General features: G+C 38.5%; 3 protein-coding genes across 17 annotated transcripts in view; 1 reads left to right on the top strand and 2 right to left on the bottom strand.

Moving 5' to 3' along the window:
• The window catches only part of LOC138043001 (helix-loop-helix protein 2-like), an 8,472-nt gene extending 709 nt beyond the window's left edge, over window positions 1-7,763 (bottom strand). Inside the window, exons 1-5 of one of the 10 annotated variants that reach the window (XR_011131167.1) lie at window positions 3,103-3,703; window positions 2,835-2,963; window positions 2,320-2,422; window positions 1,205-1,371; window positions 9-149 (exon numbers count right to left, since the gene is read on the bottom strand). Coding sequence is in view for 1 of the 10 variants with exons in the window: in XM_068889107.1 (XP_068745208.1) it covers window positions 16-149; window positions 7,052-7,562 (645 nt within the window). In the remaining 9 variants the exon portion in view is untranslated. Of the gene's footprint in view, window positions 150-1,204; window positions 1,372-2,319; window positions 2,423-2,503; window positions 2,790-2,834; window positions 3,704-7,051 lie in introns of those variants that run through there. The other 9 variants (XR_011131163.1, XR_011131165.1, XR_011131171.1 and 6 more) reach the window with 9 other exon arrangements.
• LOC138043046 (uncharacterized) lies at window positions 3,719-23,831 on the top strand. 5 transcript variants are annotated; one of them, XR_011131184.1, is made up of 5 exons: window positions 3,719-3,844; window positions 15,802-15,903; window positions 17,884-18,136; window positions 21,227-21,325; window positions 23,449-23,831. XR_011131184.1 is itself a non-coding variant. In XM_068889156.1 (4 exons), the coding sequence occupies exons 1-4, from the start codon at window positions 17,265-17,267 to the stop codon at window positions 23,469-23,471; spliced, it is 432 nt and encodes a 143-aa protein (XP_068745257.1). In that variant the 5' UTR covers window positions 16,869-17,264; the 3' UTR covers window positions 23,472-23,831. The 5 variants fall into 5 exon arrangements, 1 of the variants encoding a protein (XP_068745257.1); XR_011131183.1 differs by lacking the exon at window positions 3,719-3,844 and adding an exon at window positions 14,570-14,709; XR_011131185.1 differs by lacking the exons at window positions 3,719-3,844; window positions 17,884-18,136 and adding an exon at window positions 14,570-14,709.
• On the bottom strand, window positions 10,989-16,758 carry LOC138043031 (transcription factor 15-like). Of its 2 annotated transcripts, none has more exons than XM_068889149.1 (3): window positions 16,364-16,758; window positions 14,581-15,030; window positions 10,989-11,682 (listed from the first exon to the last, which is right to left on the bottom strand). In XM_068889149.1, the coding sequence occupies exons 1-3, from the start codon at window positions 16,388-16,390 to the stop codon at window positions 11,632-11,634; spliced, it is 528 nt and encodes a 175-aa protein (XP_068745250.1). In that variant the 5' UTR covers window positions 16,391-16,758; the 3' UTR covers window positions 10,989-11,631. The 2 variants fall into 2 exon arrangements, with proteins under 2 accessions (XP_068745250.1, XP_068745241.1); XM_068889140.1 differs by lacking the exon at window positions 16,364-16,758 and adding an exon at window positions 15,558-15,761.
• Window positions 23,832-25,000: the final 1,169 nt, after the last annotated feature.

Raw genomic sequence — 25,000 nt, 5'->3', positions numbered from 1 at the left:
GCTGACTTTGCGGATTTAAAGCCGATCAGTGAGTTCCTGTAAAGGCGATGTTAAAATATCTGAATGGAGACTGTTGTGAAGGAACGTTTGAAGGTATGGCTCGTTTGTATGAACACAAAGGGCACTTGGCAGCGTGTCTGACCACATATCTAAAATAAAATGAAAAGATGTAAGTCATCATTCTATATGTACAAAAGCTGGTTAAACTGAATCCCCACAACAGATCAAGTTGCACTGTCAGCTATCAAAAGGTCATTTTGGGCCCACAGTGAGAGTTGCCCTCCAGGGGGATGCATAAGAGCCAATCAGCTTTTTAAAAGCACAGCAGGGGAAGGATTATCGGCCCTGGATAAATGAAAGCTCATTGGCATTTCAGTGGTCTCTGTAAGTTATTTGCTTGTATTAAAGGGTTCCTGCTGGTTTAATTTGAGCCCGTTTTTTTTTTTAAATTGGCAAATTTTAGCAAACAGAGAAGACGTAGCAATCCTAGACTGCAAACAGTGTCTCGTTAAAACGAACGCGTAAACGTTGAACTATCAAAATGGCTTAGGCTGCGGGTCGCAAAAACTGCGGGCGTTGGTAAGAGCGAAAAGTATTTGCGACCGGCAGCTTTAGTCACTTTGAAAGTTCAACGTACGCGTTCGTTTCAACGACTGATTTTAGAGCAAAAGAGAGACTGCACGGAGTCTACAGCAATCCCAGCTTCAATGGTTCACTTCATAATTCACTTAATATATTTTTGGTAACTCAATAACTTGTAAACCGGAGAAATAAAAAAGTAACTGAATCGAAAGTCTGAGAAGGGATTGATAAAGTAACAGGAAAGGGCGGGGGCCATGAATCGAATTTGCAACCATTAATGAGGTGATTAATCCCAAGAAGGAGGTTTTTTAAACAGATAAAACGGGAAAGATAAGGTCCGTATTTAGTTGTTATTCCTGGCGATATCTTATTGAAGTTGCTGAGAATTTAATGCAATTTCTCAAGTTCTTAAGAAGGATTTCACAAATTGTTCTTGTAAAACTCATGCTCAGTGACATATCATGCAACAAATATATTTGAAATATCTCTCTGTGAATGAAATGGAGAATATACTTTTTTATAAAATACCAATGTGCTGCACAAAATCTAAATACTTTGTTCGTACCTTACTGTGTATGTTTCACGTTTCCTATAATATAATAGAAGAAGCCTCCGGACTTACTAGCAGGATAAATTCTTTAAAACTGATATTGTGAGTGTCCACGGAGTACCTTGAAATCATTTCCGTGCAGAAAAGTCGCCGTACATGTTTCCGTGGAAAATTTCTTAGCTACGCCACTATTGTAGCTTCAGCGTCAAAGTTTGACAGAGTGCCTTCTGTGCAAGATCCTGTAGGATTCAATTACGTGCCCGGAAGGATGAGGCATAAGGAATATTAAAGCGAATTACCACTCGGTGAATGTATCAACAAACATGTTGGGTCGTTGTAAACAACGCGCCTGTCACGTGCGGAAGAAAGGGCCGATAGCTGATAAGCTTTAAAATCTTATTTAAAAATGCCAACTTGACTGATTAATTTTAAGACTTAGCAGAGATAAATAAAAGCTTATTAATAACACAAACCAAGACAATTAACTCGTTGTAAACATGGTTTCCCACTCGCCAGTTCTTGAAAGCCTTTGCGAAAAATCATGACCTTCACAAAAACTTATCAGTGCATGGATTAACTTATTTTCAAACTTGTCAATTTACTAAACACCACCGTTCTGTTGACTAAAAGTTCCCTACGGAGGAAATTTCATGGCTTGCAGAAAATGGAAAGCTCAAAGCACGTATTATTTTTATTTTCTAGTTTTCACGCAGACAGGAAAGTAAGCATAAATATGATCCAATCCAATTTGCGAACATGCCTACTCCTCACGTTATATTGCAGCTGAATAAACACCACGTCATTACAGTTACGTGCTTTGATAAAAACTAATCCTTGATCACGTCCTCAAAGTAAGCTCTCAGCAAATAAAACATGCTTCTCCTGATATATGGTGGTTTAAAGTAGGGGAATATATTTAAAAAAATATCATATATTTGCTACTTATACGGGAGTCTTCTTAAAATGATTATTACAGGTTCTAACCGATATAGCCACGCAGTAATTGAAAGCTATCCGTTGTTAAATGGGTGCTTAGACTTAATGCGAGAAGCAAAAGGCAGGTCAGATGGACGGTGACATCGAAACGAAGGAGGTATTTCGTGAACAAAAACAGGCATAATTATAAATGCCGTCGTTTGATAGCTAAACTGTATATAAAAGAATTACTAGGACGAGGTAAGACTTACCGAGTGTTACTGAACTTGTAACAATTATTCTAAGAACCGTACTCCCGTATGAATAGGTCGGTGTATGGGTCCCGTACTAATAGCCTCTTTGTTTAAAGTAGAGCTGAGAAATGAAATAAGATCCGTACATTGACAAATAATAAAGCTCAAAAGTGTAAGAAGCACAGTGTATTATACAACATACCTACATTGTTTACTTACTCGAGAACTTACATTCCAAACCGAATGGCGCTTATCAAGAACCTACTGTAGGCACAATGCGTCGAGACGAGAACATAAAATAGATTATTGTAACAGTATTTACACGAGATTAATTTTTGCAGAATACTTAAACAAATAGCAAATAATGAAACAGTGGTGCGAAGTGATCTCGATCTGATACTGCATAAATAGCAATTACAGATATCGATGAACTTCAAATCTCGGGATGCGAAACTTTTTATGGTAGGAGTAATTCTCAGTTCGTCGTACAAAGAATAACAAAAAGTATGTAAATGTATTTAGTCCGCACTGACCTAGAAGTATTTAATCTTAGCACAGACAGCTTCATTCTACCGCGCAGATTACGCGAATAACCTTTTGGGATGAAGACCTCTGAGAGGTGTTGGTGTTATTGCATAGACAGCTTTCGAGCGTCATAAGGGCTAACGTGATAATGAAATATACACTCGTTTAGTTTTCGAGGTTTTTCTTAGTTGAGTCCGGGAATCTAGTACCGGAGCTCCGAAAACAAAAAGACAGAGAACGAAAATGAAGAAAACAAAACAAAAATAGCACTCTAACCAAGATATATCTGTCGCATGGTATAATAGAAAGGTCACCGTGAATTTCCGAGCCTTTGGCCAAAAGTTCAGTCATTTCTTAATCTCTCTAGACTCAGACTTGAACGTAAATGAAGGCTAAGCAGCTAAATTAAAAGGTTTTAAGTTCAAGGGGTTGATAATCCATGTCTATTAGTCTTAAACGATTTGGCAAAAAACTAGAAGAATGATTGGTGTCCTTGATATTCTTATCCCCAGGCCAAAGACTATGCCGCCGCACGCGCACCCACGCACACACACACTCCATTTATACTCAGAGACTTTTAATCATATGGAATACCTCACGTAGAAACAGATTCATCGACACTCATAATAAATCAACAATTCTGTGAATTGAGATGCCCCCTTCTTTGAATAGATACCGTTTTTCAATCGTTTAATAATTTTGACTGATCATTCTGGCCATTACGCAATTCGGTCTGAGATCACCGGAAAAGAAAACTCTCACTTATGTGGGGTGATATTTAAAACTTGAAGCTTGAAAGCCAGGCTGCATGTGGACAGAGAAAATTAAACTAAAACAACAGTGTTAGAAAACCAAGTAGAACCGGCAACCCATCAAGTTCTTACACAACATGGTGGATTTCTTTCTGGGATCCAATGATTCGGAAAAGAAAAGGCCAATGTAAATACTGAGCCACTCTCATCTCGTGACTTCCCCTCCTTCCCTATCCTGTGAGAAGACACAGAAAAAACGCTTTGAGGTGAGTTCACTTGTAGAGAGGACTGCCTTCGGATTGCTCAAGGATTTTCCAAAGAATTGTCTTCCCGCAAGCAAACTGAAGTTTTGCAATATTTACGCCATCTATTGAAAGCTCGCCCTCTGTGAACATGTGGACAAACCAGCTTGCTTGGTTAGGGCTTGGGTATTTCAACCTTACTTCTTAATAAATGGTCGGTGACCCTTTTTAAACATAAATCACTTCCTCTGCTTCTTCACAACAAAATTTAATGAAACGAAAAAGTATCAACGAATTTTAATTTCGTCTCTCGTCCGATCGAATTCCGAAAGTAGTTGTCACAGTGAAGAATAGCGCTTACAAAGCCGATGCTCGTTGAGGATAACCTCTAATAGCTTCTAATGTCTAGGACATAATTGATGGCATGTAAGAGTCATGCCAATGCACGCAAAACCTTCCACTTTAATGGCTTGTTTCCATGATTTTCGAATGTTAAGTCGATGAGGCTCCATGTCGTTTGATGAGCGGCTTATCAAAAGTAAGCCGGCAATTTTCTCATGCCCTCTACTCGGGTGACCTCTATTTTTACTCGCATTTCAGTGGAATTATAACCTGAAGCTTTAAGTCAAAGCGTGAAATGAGAAAACAAACTATGGGAAAGTTTTAGCCCGAACGGTCCTAGAAAAATAAGGGGAAAAAAGGTACTTCGACTGGTGACCGATATTACGTCCGTGTAAAAATACAACAAAAAGGCTCGAACTTCAGTCGAGTATTGCGTAAGAATATTGGTGTCGAGTGATAACTGATTGTGTTGATTTGGCTATTCCTCCGCAAATTAAATGTCTTTTCCGAGTCCAGTCTGAAAACGTGATGGAATTGTGAACACACTATTCGTTCTACAGACTGAAATGAACTAATCATTGACATGCAATATTAATACAATTAAATCCATGTTTCCCTTTTTAGAAGTGAAGTACCATAGCCAAAATAGACGGCATGTTATGGTCGATGAAGCGATCTTCAAGGGTGGGCCAGTAGAAAAGAATGAAACAAATCTACTTATGTTATCTTAAGGGTTGCATATATTCTGAAGATCCAGTCTGTTATCAAGTGTACTGATATGTCAGAGCCAACAAAACGGTATTATAGTTCTCTGAAGTCTTTCAGTTTGTTTTTGGTTGTCCGAATGTTCTCTGTACTTTATTGGTGGTTAATCTGGCGTTACTGTGATTTTCTCGTATATCATATTCAAGCCGTTTTTAATTGACGAAAACGTTAATCAAGAGAGATATTACCTTTGTCGTCCATCCTCATAAAGAAGGCATTGTATTGGACTGATAACAAAACAGTCCACATCATTAATTTGGCCATAAATCAACTGCATGTAAGCGGTAGACTTGAGATGAGGTTTAGTCAGAGATAATCAGCAGTCTCTCTTGTGATTTTATGATGATGATAATAATAATAATAATAATAATAATAATAATAATAATAATAATAATAATAATAATAATAATAATAATAATTTATACCGCACCAAAGCTATAAATATTCTAAAATATTGTAAATATATACAAATGTTCTAAAATTCTATACAAATGCTAAAACAATTATCATGATTAGGTTAAAAACAAAATCACGTTTCATGAAAACGAAAATGTCCAAAGTCAGAGAGAAAACTAAGCAAATAATTAAAAAGAGAGTCGCATTTCATAGACGAAATTAAAAAGGTACGTCTTCAAATGTTCTTAAATTTTTCAAACGACTGGATCTTTTTTTTTTATATCTTCTGGGAGGCTGTTCCAGAGCGTGGGTCCAGCTTCAAGCAAAACACGGTCCCCAAACGTTGCAAGATGTTCTTGGTACATGTACTTCCAAAAGCTGCTGATTCTGTGACCTGAGGTAGTAATAACGGTCTTGACGTTCAACGTGAAGGAAATCACGGAAGTGGGCCAGTCCCATGCCATTAAGTGATTTATACACCAATAGAACAATTTTGAATATAATTAGATATTTCATTGGCAACCAGTCGCGGATCAGTAAAGCTCTTATCTTTATGTACATCATGGGCAAATTTAAACTATCTTTTTTATTAGTAAACTTCTGATTGTAAAAAGAAAAGAATATGTCTTAATTGTTCCTAACTGCATTTTAGCCAAATATAAGGCAGAGTTTTTACCATTTTTCTTCTTCACAGTAAGAAAAAAAATCGAGGAAAACATAACCGACGCAGTTTTACACACGACTCTCCTACAGTACAAATACCGCTTATTTACTTGATGTTACCTTCAATTAGAAGTCAATAGGCGAAGGAAAACACAATAAAACACAAAGCAACAGGTTGATGTAGTGGATTTAAAACCCGTCTTTCTTACCCGGCTATCGATTTCATTTTGTACTTTCCTTAAATAAGACAGTTCTCTAGTCGCATCTAGAGCTGACATGATAACCAAGGAATGTAACTTAATAATACGTTCTTTTGACACATTTAGGAACGAAGAAAATCTCAAAACGCTAATAACTGTATTAAAATCACTTATAAGGTCATAAACTACACTCACGAGACGGAAGCACAGATAAACGCGAAAGGATATTTACTAAAGCACTATAATCGCCACAATGATTTCCAATCGGCGGCATTCTGTAAAACCGCGTTCATGTACAATTCGTAGCATTTTCGCCTTTTGAAAGAGATTGGTGCGGTATCTTGCTATTGATATACACAAAAAATAGATATAATAGTACATAGAGCTTTAAAAAGAGGATGTCTTTACTAGAGATCTCTCCAGTTCTACATTGTTACACACAAAAATGCTGCAATTCATGTTGGTAAATTGTCTACTTCAAAAGCTAAAAAATGTAATGGATATTTTACCATACGGTTTCCTTATATGGTCGATATAGTCAAAAGCGGGAAATAGAAAGATAATCTTGTTGTTGAAAAATGACCCTATTAAAAATCGTTTCCATCCCCAGCCGTCTCCATCTCTCTCTATTAAAAGTGCAAATGTTATCCATGTAGTTTTTCTTGTGTGTTTATAAACAAGAAAAGCCTAATATTTTTGGGAGGATGGTCTTTCCATCACCGATAGAAGTTAACCACTCCCCGAAAACGTTGAACGCTTTTGGCTTAACCGACGAGGCTAAAGCGCTCATAGTGACCCTTGTGTTTACATTTTCTCCTTTAGAACGAAAATTAAGATAATCACATAACTGTATGAAGTGACCTACCTTGCCCTTGAAGAAAACAGACGTCTTCCAATTCACCATCGATGATAGAAAAGTCCTCGCCTAAGATTTCATACAGCTGTGGCTCATCAGTTAGTTTTGAGAGGCGTATTTTTTTATCCTGATCTATTAGTTTAGTCAAGTGGTCAATCCACTTAGCTGCAACTCTTAGGATATCTATTTTAGAGATATCCACACTGTTTGCCAAGGGTAAGACATTTTTCAACTCTACAAACGCCCGATTTACGCCTTGTATCCTACGTCGTTCACGTTCGTTAGCTGCGCGACGTTGACGACTAACTCCTGTTAGCATACGCTTTCTTCGCCTCTTCATTTTTCGCCTACCATGCTGAATTTTTGGGCTATATGTCTCCGGCTCCAAGTCCCCATCACTTTTAGCTGAAGATTGTGAAGAAGATGGCGAATTTTGCATTTGGTCCGAGTATGGAGAATTACTCTCCACATCCTTTTCGCCTGACCAAGAGAGGGCCTGCTCCAATTTTCCTATCGACATCTCAGAGAGATTAAAACTGCACTTTTGAGCGTGTCAGTGGTCTGTGCAGTCAGCGAGGGGTGAAAAAGGCCTTAAGTATCCGTGCAACCTGTGTAAAACGATACCTCTGTCATCGCCGCCAGTAGCAGACGAATAGCAATTCAACAGTCAATAAACGAAGCATTTGGGTGAGCCACTAAACGGTATGCGGCTGTAACAGCAATTGGATAAAACGGTGCCAATTGTGGTGTCTGAAAGCCGTCCATCAACACATTTGATTGACAGGTCTTTATGCTATTCACTAGGTCTCGTTTTCACTTCAATAATTGTAGGGTCTCTTTCGGTCTGTATTCGCTTTCATCTGCAGTTTTTTCGCGGTCATCGCTAAGCGCTGCACATTGAAGAAACTGGGCCGAACTAAATAATTTTCCCAAAGCAATGTTTAGATTACAAATACGTTACCACCTCGAATTGTTACCTTTTAAGTAAACGATATATAATGACAGGTCATCAACGTATCTACCCCTTACAGTGCTTTTATAAGAGTCAAGAGATTTCTCAAATCACAAGGGTTTAGAATATTTGAAGTATATCAGACTTGAATGCTGGTTATTTCCTGACCTGTCAGTTAATATGATTCTACGCTATCAGCCTCAATTGATTGTTCGGATGTTCTGGTCTTTGTAATCAGGAGCTAGAGACAATAATAAGAATGTTTTGCAAACAAGATTATCAACCTACGCCTCCCTATACAATGCACTACTGAAAAGTCCTGTAAGCGCGTATCAAACCAGCCGTAATTAATTTATGCCATGATTAGGCGAATCTAGGGCCCCCCGGGGGGGGGGGGGGTGGGAAGGGGTACTTCCCATTTAATGGGCTAATGGGGATGTGCGGCTAGATGTGATCGCATTTTCACGACTGGATTGACTATAATGGGGTTTCATTTTCAACAAAGATCCCGACAGAGTTGCTAGAATGTGACTTGTCGCCAATCAAAGCATGCTTAAATTGTAAGAAAAGTCATTCCATAAATTATCGTGGATTAGGGGGAAAATTAGTTCTTTTAATCTTCCGGATCTGATAACGGGAAGATGTGAATTACCAAAACTAAAGGAAATGCTAATGAATTGTAAGTTGCCTTTGTTGGTGAAAATAAGTGGCTAAACTGACTTCGTTTTCAGGTAATCGAAATACACAAAGGTTATCAACAACAATTAGATTTCAGCAGTCACAGCATACGTCATTACAGAAAACGTTTCCGTTCATTCGGACAGAAGGAAAATTCTCGAAATAAAAAAGTCACGGTAACTTTCTGTGGATGAACGGAAATTGAGCCTTTTTAACAATTTTAAAATTTATTTGAGAGATTTCAGGGAAACGTAAACTTCTTAACAAAATTCTTACAATTCTTGAATGCTCTTCAAATGTTTGTGATACTAGAGATACAAAGCAGTGTGGTCGTAGCGGGAGTAACGAATTTTAATCCGAAACCCGATCCATTCTACTGAAACGTCGAAAAGTGGCTGTTGGTGGTGCTGAGCGAGCGCAGAGAAAGTCAGGTTGGGGAATGGGAAAAAAAGCTACAAGGTAGCAAGGAGGGAATAGCCACAAATTCAGGACGCTACCCAAAATCCACCATGCCGTGTTTGTCACTGTGGAAGATCTAACCAGCAAATAATTTGCAGATTTAAAACAAAATAATATTGCAAGGCTGGTTGTACGCCTGTGAGGAGATATATTTTTTGGTTTACCAATATTTCATCAGGCACGGCCTGACTTCTTCAGGGAGTTAATGATTTGCCGTTACAATCTTTTGAAATTCAAATATAAGCCTTTAGAAAACTAGGCATAAGATTACAGATTGAGTAAATGTATACATTTATCTGTAACCTTTTACCTAGTTTTCTTACGGCTTATATCATTTAACTCCCTGAAGAAGTCAGGCGGTGCCTGACGAACTATTGGTAAATCAAAAAAAAAAAATCTTCTCACAGGCGTACAACCAGCCTTGCAATATTATTTTGTTTTAAATCTGCAAATTATTTGCTGGTTATATCTCCCACAGTGACAAACACGGCATGGTGGATTTTGGGTAGCGTCCTGAATTTGTGGCTATTCCCTCATCCGTAAAACCAGCCTTGCAGTATTATTTTATTACTGTTAGACGCTTCCCAGTTTCTCTCTATTCCCCCAACCGCAGGGAGAGCGAATAAGGGTGGATGGAGTCGTCGAAGTTTCACAACGTAACCAAACAAAACGCCCGAGCGTTTACGAGGGATGACGTCAGTTTGCTGGCGTGTCGTCACAAAAGAAAAGAGGTGCCATTAAAAAGAAGATACCTATAATATTGAAAACTACGACAAAAGTAATAACAAGAAACACAAAAAAATGCATTTTCTGAATATCTTTAATATTAAAGTTATATTAAATGTGGGTGTTCTCGCTAAGCGCCTTCCCTCTGTTAATTTCTTGTCTCAATGGACCTCTCAATGAATATTGTCTATTATTAAATTCTCAACCTCGGATAATGCAATTCTCGTGCTCTGATTGGTTCACTCAATCTTGGTTATCAGCTCATATACCTTCGCTTGACCTTATATGGTAAATGATTGCGCTTAGCGTTGCTAAACTAAAAAGGTTTACACCAGAAAGCGAAATTTCTTTCGGTATAAAGCAAAGAAAAACGTTTTTGTGGAAAGTTTAGATCACTTTCGAAGCTTAGAGATACGCGAAAAGGTAAGATGTGTTTTTGTGATGAGCCTGCGTCTGTCTGACCACGAGGTATTACACAAGATCGCATCTTCATCAACTTTTTTCCATATTGGGCTAGGATTTTCTCGCTTTTTTCGCTTGTATTTCGTACTTCTAAACTTTTGGAGTTTAAGGAATTTAATAAAACAATTGTTCCATTCGCGCTTGTTGGATATGAGAGTGGTTATAGCCAACTCGGCGCTACGCGCCTCGTTGGCTATTTACAATCTCATATCCAACGCGCGCTCATGGAATAATTGTTAATTAAAAATGGGCATGCGTGCAGCACGAGGGTTTTAATTTGTGTAAAAGTACTTCTCCATCTTCCTATAAATATTTCAACTTATGAAATAGCACCGATTGGCGACTTACTTTCAATCAACGCTCGTTTTCTGAAAACAAATACCTAGCCCCTCTCCCTCTATTGTCCCGGCGGCAATAGACAAAAAGTGGACATCAGAAATGATGATGTGGGCATTTTTACTAAAATTGTGGGAGGATTGTTTCATGCTCTCCCTAGTGATCCTATGGTGTATCATAACGCTGTCGGAATCTGGGTTTAATTTGGGTTTAATGAAGACTTCATTCATTCGTCCTTTGAATTTGCATTTGGCTCTATAATCGTACACAACCGTGAGTTCGATCCTGCCATGGGTGTTTATATTTGTCACTTGAACAGTTTTGAACAAGAGATTACAGAGACAGCTTTATTAATAATCTCACCGATGACCCGGCATGAGCACAAATTGAATTTTTACTTCTACATATCGATACAAGCATTTCTGTCACAATAAAACATTTTCATACAAGCACAACCAACAGCACAAACATGACTAAGATTTTTCATCTCTGATTGGTTTATTAAAGCGCAATAAGGTTCATTGCGGTCTGCCTGAAGCTCGTGACAACACTTGTCTGAGCGAGTAAACTCAAAATTTAAGAAATCCCAATTTGTCCACTTTTTCAAATGCGAGCTGTTTTTCGCCTCGTGTAAGTTTGACCTTAAACCGACAAAATGACAATCACGAAACTTTAATGGTATTCATTTCCATTCAGCGTAGATGTCACCAGTACGCTGGTAAGCTCGGAACAAGAATTGTTGAGGAGAAACTTTCTATGGGATACATTATCGTACCAATCATGATTGAAAGTAAACACAATCTACGGAATCAGTGGTCCTTTTTCAACTAGACTTCGCTTATTTATCAAAAAGCACAGTAAATACGAACTTGAGACATTAGCCAAATCTCCAAACTCCACGTACTTAACCGCCAATCGTCTTCAGTTTTCGGAATGGTTCACTTAAACACCAGGCAAGTTCCTGTATGTGACATGGTTATTGTCCTTGTGAATGTACTCTGTTGTTTGGTTCGTCTTCTTTTGAAACCTTCATTGAAAGAAAACAAGGAAAAGGAATATGTTAAACCTATGAACAACGTCAGCATTTTCTCTCGAAAGCTTGTCTAATTAAGAAAAGTGAGTAAAAAAGAGGGAAAAAAAACAAATTTGAAAACACGTTTTCCTCATAGTAATGACAAATACAAGTAAAACTTCGAGGAAACCACAGGCCATTAAAAGAAAAAACCGGCAAACTTGTCGTCATGTCCCGCATTGAGACGAAGGAAAAACGTGCAACCTGGCAACCTGTCACCGTGCGCCAGGCGTTGGGAGACCTGGCATGCGCAACTTCAAAGTTGGTCGACCAATAAGCGACCGATGTTTCTTACAACCTCCAAAAAAGGGCGGTGAGAGATAGATGGAGCCACTGGATGTGTTGTCTATATATGGGAAAACGTTCAATCTGCGTCAACGCCGCGAAAATGCGCCATTTATCCGCGCATGTTTAAACAATCGATCAGTAGAGAAAAAAAGGAACAAGAAAAGCCTCGCCGACTGAGTTGCGTTTGTGAAAACGTGGCAGGAATAAGAGGCCAGCTGCGCTGTAATCGACTAAACATATGTTGGGCTGATGTTTTCGTGGTCACTTTTCAAAGCACACCGCTTGAATCATCCGCGCGGCAAAGCAAGTTATGTGGATAAATTGTTTTGTAAATAGAACAAACCGGAAGCAAAGCAATCACATTGCAAACTAATAGCTTGTACCGTAATAAAGTGTCTAGCAGCTTCTACTAAGTGTAAAACGTTTTTAGTGATTTGGTTTCTTCCCACAATCTGCTCTTCTTGTAAAAAAGGTTTAGGTGAGATTATTTTGTCAATTTGTGTTTGACGAGGATGTATACTGACAAAAATAGTTCATGAAGAAATGAAGAGATTTATTTTCATGTTAGAAATGTTATCTTTATGATTGAAATACTATGGAATCTTTAGCACAGAAGGCCTCCATTAAAAGCACATTAAAAATATAGAATCGATTGTTTGGAATAATACCTCACGGCTGAAGATTAAAGTTCGCATGCTGATAGCCGGCAGTTGAATAAATTCAAAATATCTGTTCAATATGAAGTACATTTCTAAAGAACTCCTTCAGTCAAGTATCTACCACTGGTACATAATCTCCCTCCTTCTTATTGGTATCCACGCATGTCATCCTTAAGTACTCACATTCCGAGTGACTGAAATGCGCGCACTTGATGAGCTCTGAGCAGGCATCAATTTCTCACACTACACAAAACATCAACTTCTTTGCCAAAAGAAAATGGTTACGTTGAATTAAGCTTAAAGAAGATCTTTTCTGAGGCTCATTCAAACGATGCATTACAAGGACTTCAATTGGCAAAGTTCTTTTTTTTTCAATTTAAGTCCTGGAAAACTCTCAAACTACACTGATCTTGGACTATATACTTGCCTAAGTGATAAGGTTTACGGTAGACTAAGGAATCTTTACGCCGGCAAGTCCGATAAAACAGAAAGACATCCAACGTAAACTTTAAGGTGAAATACTTGGTTTGATCCACAAAATGTATTGAGTTAGGACATGCAGAGTCAATCCAGTCTCAAGGTATGAAAATCACAATAGATTAAATAAATGATGACATGAAAAACATCTTGAGACGAGGATTTATGAAATGCTAAAAAAAAACCCGTAGGAAGTAGGGTAAATCCGTACGATATGTTCAGTTATTCGTGTTATTTTTCAGTTTTTGTTACAGTATCGGTGAGCGAGGTCTGAAGAATATTTTCACAATGTTGCTCTCTTTCAGTTAATTTCAACACTACCGATGCTTTCCAGCAAAAGATGCTAATAAGTTAAATACAATGCACATTCACGTAACTTGAATCGCCATTTGGGATGGTGACTATTGACCAATTTGTTGGCGAACATCCAGTCAGATATGATTCATTTAGCTCTCCTAGGAAACAATTAAAAAGGACTTGCATTGAAAACAAACGGATTAGTGAGTCAAAGCATTAAAGAAGTCTTGTTTGCCAAAATAAAGTAATAGTACTAGAGCACTCACTCACATATTCCGTTGATATCAACACAAATGAGGGCTATAGTGGATAAAAAGGAATGATTTTTGGTAAAATGTAATACTGGAAGTGTCGATTCGCTACATTGCTATTTACCTTTTCGTTTAAATTAACCAACTAAAGCTTAAGAAAAAAAACATACCATAGCTTATACTAACAATGGACCACAGCTGATTGAAAATGGACCAATTTCCATTCATGAAGTCATAGATCTAGGCTTTTGGGACTTAACGATCTTCTTTCACAAACAGACCACAGCAGTTTTTGTCCTTTATGTTATATATCCGGCCTGTTTGCGGCTAAGTTCATAACCCTAACCACAACAGCGTCGCGGACTCACGAGACAAACTATCGTCGGGTCGCCAGGTCTATAAATCCGTCAGTAGAAACATCGACAGACCGAGTCTTGACATTTTCGCGGCTCAAAGGATACGAAACAAGTTCCGATTATTATAACATAAAATGGGTGCAGGTAAATGCTGAAGACGCCGGCAAGAAAAATAAATTCAGTTAACACTTCTTGTGATTCATTTACTAACTGTGGATAGAACTGAGCCTTTGAAGTCAGACTGAATCGTTTCAAGATCGTGGCTGTTCAGGAAAGACTGAGTAACGATTAAGTGTTGACTGTGCTTATCAATTGTCTTATCTTTTTCGCCAATCGATGAAACCCTATACTGATGTGTAGCCATTAAAACTTTTTGCCCTTTCTTTAGGAAAACCTTGCTGTACCTGCTGCAGCATAATAGAATATTTCGTTATAAATCTCAGAGGAACTTGTTGACGGTAAACTGTAACGAGTTCCTATAAGGAAAAGAAGAGTGAGAATACCATCGACACTTGCTAGACTTACCGCCTTAAGTAAGCTCAAACAGAATGTACACACTCTGGAACTCGAAGAAGGCGAAATCATCGCCCCAGAATGTTCAGCATTTTTAGCAACATTTGGGCATTGTGTTCCACTAACAAGCATAGATCCCAGGTGAGCGATGTAGCTTGATGCAAGGCGTAATGTCTCTATTTTAGAAAGTTTTCTGTCTGATGGTTCTGTTGGTATAAGAACGCGTAGAGCGCTGAAAGCCGAGTTCACACTGTGAGTTCTACTCCTTTCTCGAGCATTCGCGGCTTGTCGTTGCTTGCTTAGGCCGGTTAGCCGTGGTCTTCTTCGTTTCCTTTTACTATTCCTCAAACTCATGTGTCCCTCAGGATGACGCTCCTTAGCCGGTGATGAATCATAATCGTCGGAATCTGTTGCCGTGTCCATGTCCCGCAGCTTTGTTCGCTGTTTCCTCTTTCGCGTTTCCTCCATTTTGAAATAAAACTAAAATGAGTAAAAATTCCCAAGACAAGCAAAGCAACTACCTCCTAAATATCGCACACTGTTCTTAGCGAAACTATAAAAACTAGATTTGAAGTTTCAATGGAGTTCAGTTAACGGCGATAATTTTTTGCTTCTGAATTTAATAATTAGTGCTCGGCGGCGTTTTTTAAAAGAACCACGGGAAGTGAAAGCCGTCACTCACCTGCCCAATCACAGCCATAGTATCGGTTTCACTGTGGCTGGCTTACAATCGAAAAATTCTAACACAATACCCGAGCTTGTCGACGAGATAATTACAATGAGGGACCTTTGAGGGCATCTTGGGTTGTCTTGTAGAATGCACCTTCAATTTTTCCTTTTGTGAATAGTTTTGTCTCAGTTTTCGGACCAGTCGCATGATAAAAACGAGACATTCAAACGTAGGTCACGCTTTGCAGTCTACACACTAAATTGAAGGCCGACATTTCATAACTTCGTATGGAACGAAATATTTTATAATCCAACTTCACCTCCATCAGCGAATAATTGTAGCAGGGAGAACTTCCTAGGAATTTGCGAGGAATAAAAATTCGACACTGCTGCGGACGACGTTCAGCATACATTCCTCCTATTAATAGAAGTAATTAATTACTCAAGTGATTTAAGAGTTACACTCGAGAATATGTACCTTCCACTTGACTAAATCCTCTTATCCCGCTCAAACAATTCAAAATTACTGATGCTAATAAAGCAAAATCTCACTTGCCTTTTCAGGGAGTCCGAAGGCAAATACAGCAAACCAGTCATATCTAAATGCTGCTGTTTTGCCGCTTATAAATAAATTGAATCAGATCATTGTCAACCATCGTGAAGCATGTAAGTAACTGTTCATTCTAAGGAATAAGTTCATTAGGTGAGTTTCTGTTTAATGCTTATGATAATCCGCAGAATTACATCGTCTTAAAAGGTTGACCTGGATGTTAAAAGACGACTTAGCATATTGTCCAAACAGCAAAGTGACAACAAAATGCGGCACAATAAATGAAGATAGACAAGATACCTCTAGGCTTAAAAAGTGAGATGACTATTGATAGGCTATAGAGGCAAATGTTAAAAGAAACAGTTAATATATGATACCCCCTAATGCTAATACTTTGAATGAGTATTCTCCATTATGCGGCTTCCTGTGTTATTGAGAAGACGTTAACGTGACATACGAACGCACAAATCTGAATGTGAGACTTAAAGGGCTTCGCGGGGGCTTTTCTCCATCGATAATAAACTAAACTAACTCATCCTTTGAAAGGTTGTGGACTGCATTTATAACTAAACGTACCTTTCTCATGCGGCGCGCATCCTCCATTACAAAGGTAATGAAATCGCCCCTAGATTGAATAGATCGAAGGCCAGACTCAATCCGTTGGTACAGAAGAACAATGAAACTCGAATACACTGTCAACGGTAAGATTGATGCAGGAGCTTTCGTAAATCACCAAAATAGTTTAAAATGTCTCCTTAGTCGGATAGCTTGCACGCATATGAGGAGAGTTTAAAGTGTTGAAATTGGATACGCCATAAATTTGTTGGCGTTAGGCGGAAGCCTCACTGAGGTCTAACTGTGATAGTGAATTAATTAAACCAGGAATATACTACTGGATATTGAAAGGGTATTTACCAACTCGGAAAGTGTTAACTGTGATACCACTTTCGAGAAAATTCCCCAAAAATGTGTTTGATTTTGGAAGGGGCCCATGCCTTTCTCCGTCGTTGGCAGTTACCACCCCCGTAACTAGCCTACCAGAGTGAGCCTGGGCAAAAAGAACGCCACGAGCTGTCACGCGGGAGGTCGTGAGTTTAACTCCGGCCGCACCAACATTGACGTTATAGAACCCACACACTATTCGAGAAGAGTAGGGCGTGGAGTTCCCAGTGTTGTGGTCTGATCTATGAATATAGAGGTTAGGTGCCAATTGGGACGAAAGTTCTGTTCCTCTCCCCTGCCACTCCATGATGCGTCCGAGACAAGCATGTATGTCAGGAAAATCACACTAGAACTAACGCAGGTCTGCTTTACCAAGCAAGAATTCGGATGGGGTTTATTGCTTCTTACTCTACAAACTCTACAATAGTGTGAAGGTGCCTTTTTTACAATTTGACCAGACAATAGTCTTTCAATGCTGTGCTGTAAGGGTTAATCCAAATTATATCGGAGTACAATAATTCCAAACTCTTAATTAATGGTGTTTGTTCCTTCTCGTCTTAGTCGTAACTTTATGGAGTTTTGCCTGGTCATATCATCTCCTCATGGGTGTGCATGTGAAATAACTGCAGCTTCGCGGTAAGGCTGGAAAGGAAAGGAAAGGAAAGGAAAGAAACTTTATTTGTGTCTCATCTTCTAGCGCTGGAGCACTAATTGGGGATGTCGACACTATAAATTGAAATCAACTCAAATCAACTCAAATCGAGTATACAATGGAAATATTAGAGAGATTTAGCATCACATTTGTGTGAAACGGCAAACGATGGCTTCAGTTGCCGTTTCGCGTTTCACTTAAAATGGAGTGAACCTTGTGACTTAAAGCTTCCGTGACTCACAGCAACTCGGAATGGATTCTGACGGTTAATCTGGAGAATTTATCTCGTCGGTCAAATCCGGTCTCAGGTTGAATCCATTTTTACCTAGGTTAAATTGGATATCGTCATGTTACCTAAGTTGAATGTGCACTCTACTTTGTAGTTTAAAGCAGCTATCAAACCCCCCAAAAAGATTGAAAACACCGATACCTTCCCACAAGCTTTGTCTTGCGTTCCAACGAAGCAGGACGCATTCTAATCGTGTCGTTTTACTAATGTCAGGAACATGTTTCGCGGGTATCCATCGTGACACCATGCGATTTCAGGGTTTGGACGCCATCTTGGACCGGCTGGACGACGGGCACATCACCTCGATCTGATGTGATTGTGAATCTGTATGTCATGCCTCGACATCGGGTTCGTAACGCAATGCCCACATGCCCAAATCAAAGCGGTAAAATTTCTCCATATTTCCACGTGCTTTGCAGTTGTGCGCGTTGGTTGCTCGGCCCTTTTTTTCCGCTCTTTTTCAAAGGTAAGTGAAGTTGTGTTGAGGTATTTGAAGTATCACTTGCAAATATGACTAAAGCTACTCATCAGAACATCAGAAAGCTGTTTAATGGTTTGTTTTGTAGGAAACAGACACAGCAATTCACCCCCGCACGGCAATTCGTGCCGGCAACGATGCCGAGTTGTGCCGATTTGTCAACTCAGCTGCTTTTCACGGGAGATTCAAGTTCTCTCTGCGTACTGCTTGAAAGCAGCCCACAAGTCCACTTCCCCTGAATATTTCTGGAGACAGTACAATAAAAAATGTGATTTTCCTGCATATCGAACTCACTTTACTTACCCATAATTACTACTGGTCTTATCGGGTTCTGTATAGTAAGGGAACAAAGAACTGTACTATGTATTTACCGGTACTCGAACTCGGGCCCTCGGGTACTGTGTTTTCACTAGGGAGCTTAAGCATGAGCATGTTTGAGACGCGGTCGGCAACCGGAAGTGAGCTGTTTTCCTTTTTAACTTGTCTTCACACAACCACATTTGCATTGCTAAGTATCTTTTCTCCGTTAGAGATGATTAGTATAAACATTTGGGAGACACCACTGTCCAAGCGCGCGAATTGTCCTCTTCCGGTCGCGTCAAAAACGAGGGTGCTTAAGGTCCCTACTACGACTACACCACAACGACAAAAAAGCGCAATCCAGAACAGTTCTTGTTATTATTTACTTTTGTCAGGAGCCCATCACCCGGAGCCTGCAACTTACCTCTTTTCGTGCAACGGCGTTTTCACAAGTAAGGTTATTTTTAGATACACCTTTCCCGTGAATTAGTTTTCAAAAGCCAATCAGAAGCGGTGCATAATTAATAATAAACTGTTATTAATTATGCACCGCTTCTGATTGGCTTTTGAAAACTAATTCGCGGGAAAGGCGTATCTAAAAATAACCTTACTTGTGAAAATGCCGTTTCACAGACGCTGTATGGAAGTTGCACGCTCCGGGTGATGGGCTCCTGCTTTTGTATAATAAGTCAATTGATATCCATGTATAATAACTAAAAGTAATCTTATGACCTGACCCTAATTTTTCTCTAGGCTTAATTTATTTTGGCTCCAAAAAAAAAAACATTTTTAAACGATTGTAGAAATAGACGTTTCTACTTTCACGTAGAAACCTCCAACCGGCAACCGGCAAACGCGAAAAATGGCGGGAAAATCATGGTCACGTGGTCACTCGCGTTTCACACAAACCTCTATTGTTCTGAATTCCCCGTCACTGACTTAGACAGCTCTATTTCACGTGACTTCATTAAATAACACACAGCACTCGTTATATTATCCAATACCATTCAAGGCCTTAACCCCATTTTTCCGTACACTCTTAGAAACAGGAATATTTATTTAAGGATGTTATGTTTTCGTAAATTTCTAAGTTCTACCCGACTTCCCACACCAAAGGGTTCGAGGGACAATGGCATGTTATTATTGTCCCATACTCAAGTTTTTAATTTGGTTGCTCATGGTTATTTAGGCGGGTAGCCCAAAGAAACAAAGAAATTGCTTGCTATCTATACCTTCTATTAAAGACAAAATCAGATTACACAATTAACCTATTTTAGCGCGGCTAACTACAAGCTGATGTGGTGCAATATTTGCTCCAGAGAACACCCTCGTCACTTAACTTATAAAAGGCTTATCACTCTAAAAAAAAATCACTCGTTTCTAAATGACCTAAAGATAGACTAACTAACTAGCTTTCAAAAAATTCTGAGCGCTTATGGGGAGTATAGGTTAAAAAACAGTTTAACTGGCTAGAGCGGCACGCGAGCGGCACGCGTGCCCTGCTTTCCGGAAGAGGGAATTATAACTTCTACAAAGTCATTCAGTTAGTCGGGTCCTTTTGTATGTCACTACGTGGCCACGTCGTCACACTCGTCTTAATTAAAGTTAATTTTCGTTCTCCTGAGTACTAAATGGAATGATATTCGATAGATTCTTAAATCACTTTCCAAAGTTTTGTTATTGAAATTAGTAAATATTTGCAAATATTTTGAACGCTTACCCTCTTAGCCCATTGTTTTGCTCCGTATCCTCCTCGTTTAGCCGGTACATTTAAAAATCTCTTGTCTTAAATCAAATTCCAGATTTCTATAACAAAGACCAACTTCATACAAATATCATGTGGAAGTTTCAAAGGTCGTTTTGCACACGTTATAATTAGCAAAGTAAAATGTTCAGAAGATTCAACCTGGAACAATCGTTGTATATACCGCTTCACCAGGTGACAATGTAAACAATTATTGTTACAAAAATAGCTTCTGAGTATCTGTGAGTTTGCAAATGTTATATTTAAAGTCCTCTAAAATGTTAAGCTGGATTCCTCGGTGGCTCCGATCAAAGCAGTTATCCGTCTTCACTTGAAAGCTTGAAAGACCCATGAATGAACTCATCCGTTGTTATCTTGGTTTGTGCATTTAAAATCCTAGTTTGGAATGCTATGAACCAGTGATAGCATCCCATGCTGTGCTATATTGATTTGTTTTATATCATGATACTCAGAACAGTTGGAGCTTATGTTTGTCCCTCAGCATCAATGGCCTTTCCACATCCCTCCATTTTTATTTTTAAGCCTATTGACTTTCTTCCCAAGAACACTGCGCATCAAAAAATTGTTATTATTCGTATATTTTATCTATTTAAATTGAGTTGTTCTGTTCTTGTTTACACTAACATTGTTTAAGAGCTTATCTCATTTATTAAATAACGCTTTTTTCTATAAGGCAATTACTCCGTGTTGATTCAATGAGGACAATTCCGTTTGGCAAGAAATGCAAAGGTCGGCACTTACCCTATTGTTAGAAGATATCAAACATTTGTGTCAAGACCTTGGTTATAAGATAATCCACCACTTCATAGCCGCTATTGTGTTGTTATTAACACGATGATGATACCAAACAAATCAATTGCAGATTATCAGTTACACTTCAGAACACCTTAATTAGTACACTATTCGTTCTTACAAGGACCCCAACATGCCCAACAGATAAAACTCCTTTAATCTTTATAAAGGAAAAATGAAACGTTTCGTTTTAATATCGTTCTTTATGTTTGTATTTCCAGTTCCTTTGAGGAAGACCGTTCGTTGGTTCATTTGGACCATACAAGGAAAGATAAGCATATCAATATCTCAAGATAATGAAATAAACCAATCACGAAGAGGTACGTGGATGTTAAGGCCCAATCACACAACAAGAGCAACCGTTATAGTCCTGATGCGAACACTTTTTTTGAAATAAAAGCCTCGACATGCAAAATACCTGCAAAAAAGAACGTTCATCGCAGTGCTGTTATCAATTGTTCCAAGCTCAGTTAACTTTCTCCGAAAAATAAGTAAATGAGTTGTCAATCAGTAAACTAAATTAACTCATCCTCTACACAGTTCCTGCGTAAAGCATATTATTCTTCACTGGAGCAAAATAATTGCATAAGGTTTCGAGGATCGGTGTATGCAGTGTCTCTGTCTCTTAAGATACATCATTCAGATTTATTTGAGATGTACAGCCTATAGTTTCATTTCTTCTCTGCCTGCTCAGTTGTTGATCATATTTTTACATCCGCAGAAACACAGATTACAAGTTTGAAACAAAAATTCACGAAGGCAGAATAACCCGATCTGATAAGCTAAAATTAATTCATTTAATATAACTTTTTTCCCAGTTATTGGTAGTTCTGTATCTTTGATCACCAAAAAAATGCAAGATTTTTATGCACTCATCGCGGTCTTATCTGTACTTTGTATCGAAACATTCTAAAAACCCAAACGGGTACCCGCTGCGTCAGTTTAGTAATCCATCACAACTTGCCGCTTAAGAAGGCAAACCCTGCAGGGAGGTTTTAAAACAATACACGGAGAATTTGCAGATGATATGATATTTATCTATAGTTGACACAAAAAACGGAGAGATCATTAAAGTTCTACCTAAAGGTCCATTGCTTGTTCATTGGGTCTAAGATCAAAAACAAAGATAGGTCATCTTCGATAGAAAAATCAAAATTGTAAAAAAAAAAGCTAATATATTTTTTTTCGATTACTGAAAAATAACATCTTTTTCGGTAACAAACTAATAGAAAAGGCCTCTATGTACAAGTTGGCCAATAATTAAATTTCGTGCTTCATCCAAAATATTTAGTTTCAAAACAATGGAAGGCAAAGTCGTGGAACCACAGGGGACCTGACACCAGAAACGTTCGTCTGAATTGAAGGCTTTGTGTCGAGTGAAAAGATTCAGGACACCGTAACGGCGCGTGGCGTAGTCTTTTATTCTTGTGCAAATGCGTTGATATACCTCAGTAGCAAGCAGTAAACACACATTAAACACGGAGTCGGCTTCGACATGGACGTACAAACCGTTGGAAAATCAATAGCTCAGCCTAAGAAAAAACCTCGCCGCCGAGGACCCCGTCTTACAGGCGTGAGCAAACAGAGGAGAGTGGCCAACGCACGAGAAAGGAGGCGAGTTGAAATCTTGAATATGAATATCCAAATACTGCGACACATGATCCCTCTTCCACCACAAGAAAAAGAACCTTCCAAGACCGAGGTGATTTGGTTGGCTGTAGATTACATTACGGAACTGACCAAAATGTTGGAGGCGGCGGACCAATGGCAAACTGAGTTGGACTTGATCGATGTAGACTCTCTTGATAGCCTTGATAGCTTTGATAGCCTTGATAGCCTGGACAGTTTAGGGCACAGTCCTCTTTTTAATTTTGATGGTAAGTCGTTTTGATGCCACGCGCCGTATTGGTTATTTCTTGCCGCATGGTCGCGTGCTTTTGAATCACTTGAAAAAAATTTAATCAGCGCAAACTTTGTCGTTTTTGAAGTAAAAATAAAACAAAACTAAGTGTGCAATATGACAAGATATATTTATTTGCGTAGTTCAAAGGTTGCTATCAGTTCCACTGCATGTGCATTACTCGGGAAATTTAAAAAGTTCTAAGCCCTTAATTTCAAAAAGTATGAAATTGACCCCTCCCTCAAAAATACTAAACTAAAATGACTAAAATGTAATTTCTTGTCGAGTAAATTCAGCTAATATCTATTTTGAAGGGCAAATCCTTCTTTAGCAATTTTATCTATTCTTTCTTCTTTGTTGCGCGATCAAAGTATCATTACTTGCGCTGGCAATTAATAGAACCTTTAATCCAATTTCTTGGTTGACATATATAAACAATCTGGCAGACGACCATCGATACTTCTTGTCGTCAAGGCATGATTTTATTGTCCCTTGTTGTTGATGATTGATGAGTGGCTACTGACGGCAGATTTTTTCTTGCAGACGTTGCACCTCTGTCTTTCTGAAAGCGGACCGTTAGCTGTCTTAGTCAGCGCTGTCAATCATTGTGAAGATTAACTGGATTGCAGTGGAAAGGAACTTTCGTGAAAAACATTTGTGTCGATCAGAAATTAGTCTTTTGCCTCCTTTTTTCAGCATAAAATAATCAAGCAATTGTTTTCTCATGCAAGCCTTAATCTTTGTCAATGCTTTTGCACGTTTTTCTAGATTTTGGAATGTTATTAAGCCAAACACCAATAGATTTATTGACTTTCTGAAAATTTCATGGAATAGGAACTTCGTAACGAAGTTAACATGATCACGTTTTATTGCAAAACGTATTTGTACTTGATATTCAAGTGTAAAAAACAAATAAAAAAGGCGTAAGTTGGTGGTATGTCTGCTTGCTCAACGTTCTGAAACTTGCCTTGGCACATTTCTCGAAACGTTTTCCTCTTAGCGAGAATATTTTTCCCTTGGCGTTTGAAAAATGGGTTAGATTAATTTCTTTGATGGTTAAAATGAAGAAAGAAGAAAGTCCTAATTAAAAGGAACACAATTGCAAGGAATAGATTACGTATTTAAACACCTTTCAAAAAAGCCCTCTAGGAAACTTAACGGGCGCTGAAAATGTTCACCGCAAAGTACACTGCTTTTCTAGATTTATACTGAATCCATCGGTATCAAAGTGTCCTTACAATCTGAACTGGGATGTAGCTTTCTTGACGTTCCTTCTCTTGATATCACGATAAATGATCGCAGAAAGAAAGCTAGCCCCTCATATACTAACCCGAGCTCTAACCGTTTTTTTATGATTGTGCATTGCTCTTTTTGGATTTGTAATTTGCAAAATTCTTATAACCCGTGGCAAAAAAAAAAGGTTCTTGCACAACAAGTTTTAGGGTAATTAACCTGGGAAATTGACCCATTGTAAGTTGCGGTTTTGTTTATAGTTTATATTTTTGATTTGGTGTCATGATCACAAGCGGCATCCCACCGTGCGCTATACTTTCATTTTCTCGAAGCAATGCCTTTTCTTTATTGTCATGACTCCAAATAGAACAGTTCTTTTCTCTCTTGGTTATACCGCTTCGAATCGCAAGCGCATACTTCCAATTGTCACATTTATTGTTAAAATCACCGCAAAACAATTGTTGTCTTTAAGTTTTTTTTCAAACGATCGAGTCATATACCTGTTGTGACAACACTAGCTGAAACTGACTGATTCAGGGGGAAAAATTAATCAATGCAATGAGAAACTGTACAGAACCATTAAAACAACAATTTCAAACTCACTAGTAATTAAAACGTTGACTATAAGATATATATATATATATAATAATACTTAAGGTTTAATTAGTTTCAAACGATAGAATCAAGCGTTTTGCAGGCATGAGTTTCCGGTGTTTTGTGTTTTCTCGGCGGCTGATTCCACTGAAAAGCTTCAAACAAGCGTAACGGTATCACAGGCTTGGCCTTGTTTAATTTTCCTTGGTATGTCTAGTTGTTTTAATATGTCTTACTTGGAAAATAATAACACGACCCCTACCTGTCG

This window comes from Montipora capricornis, chromosome 1, assembly GCF_036669925.1.
Source record: "Montipora capricornis isolate CH-2021 chromosome 1, ASM3666992v2, whole genome shotgun sequence".
NCBI lineage: Eukaryota > Metazoa > Cnidaria > Anthozoa > Scleractinia > Acroporidae > Montipora > Montipora capricornis.
This window is presented reverse-complemented; position numbering and strand designations above follow the sequence as displayed.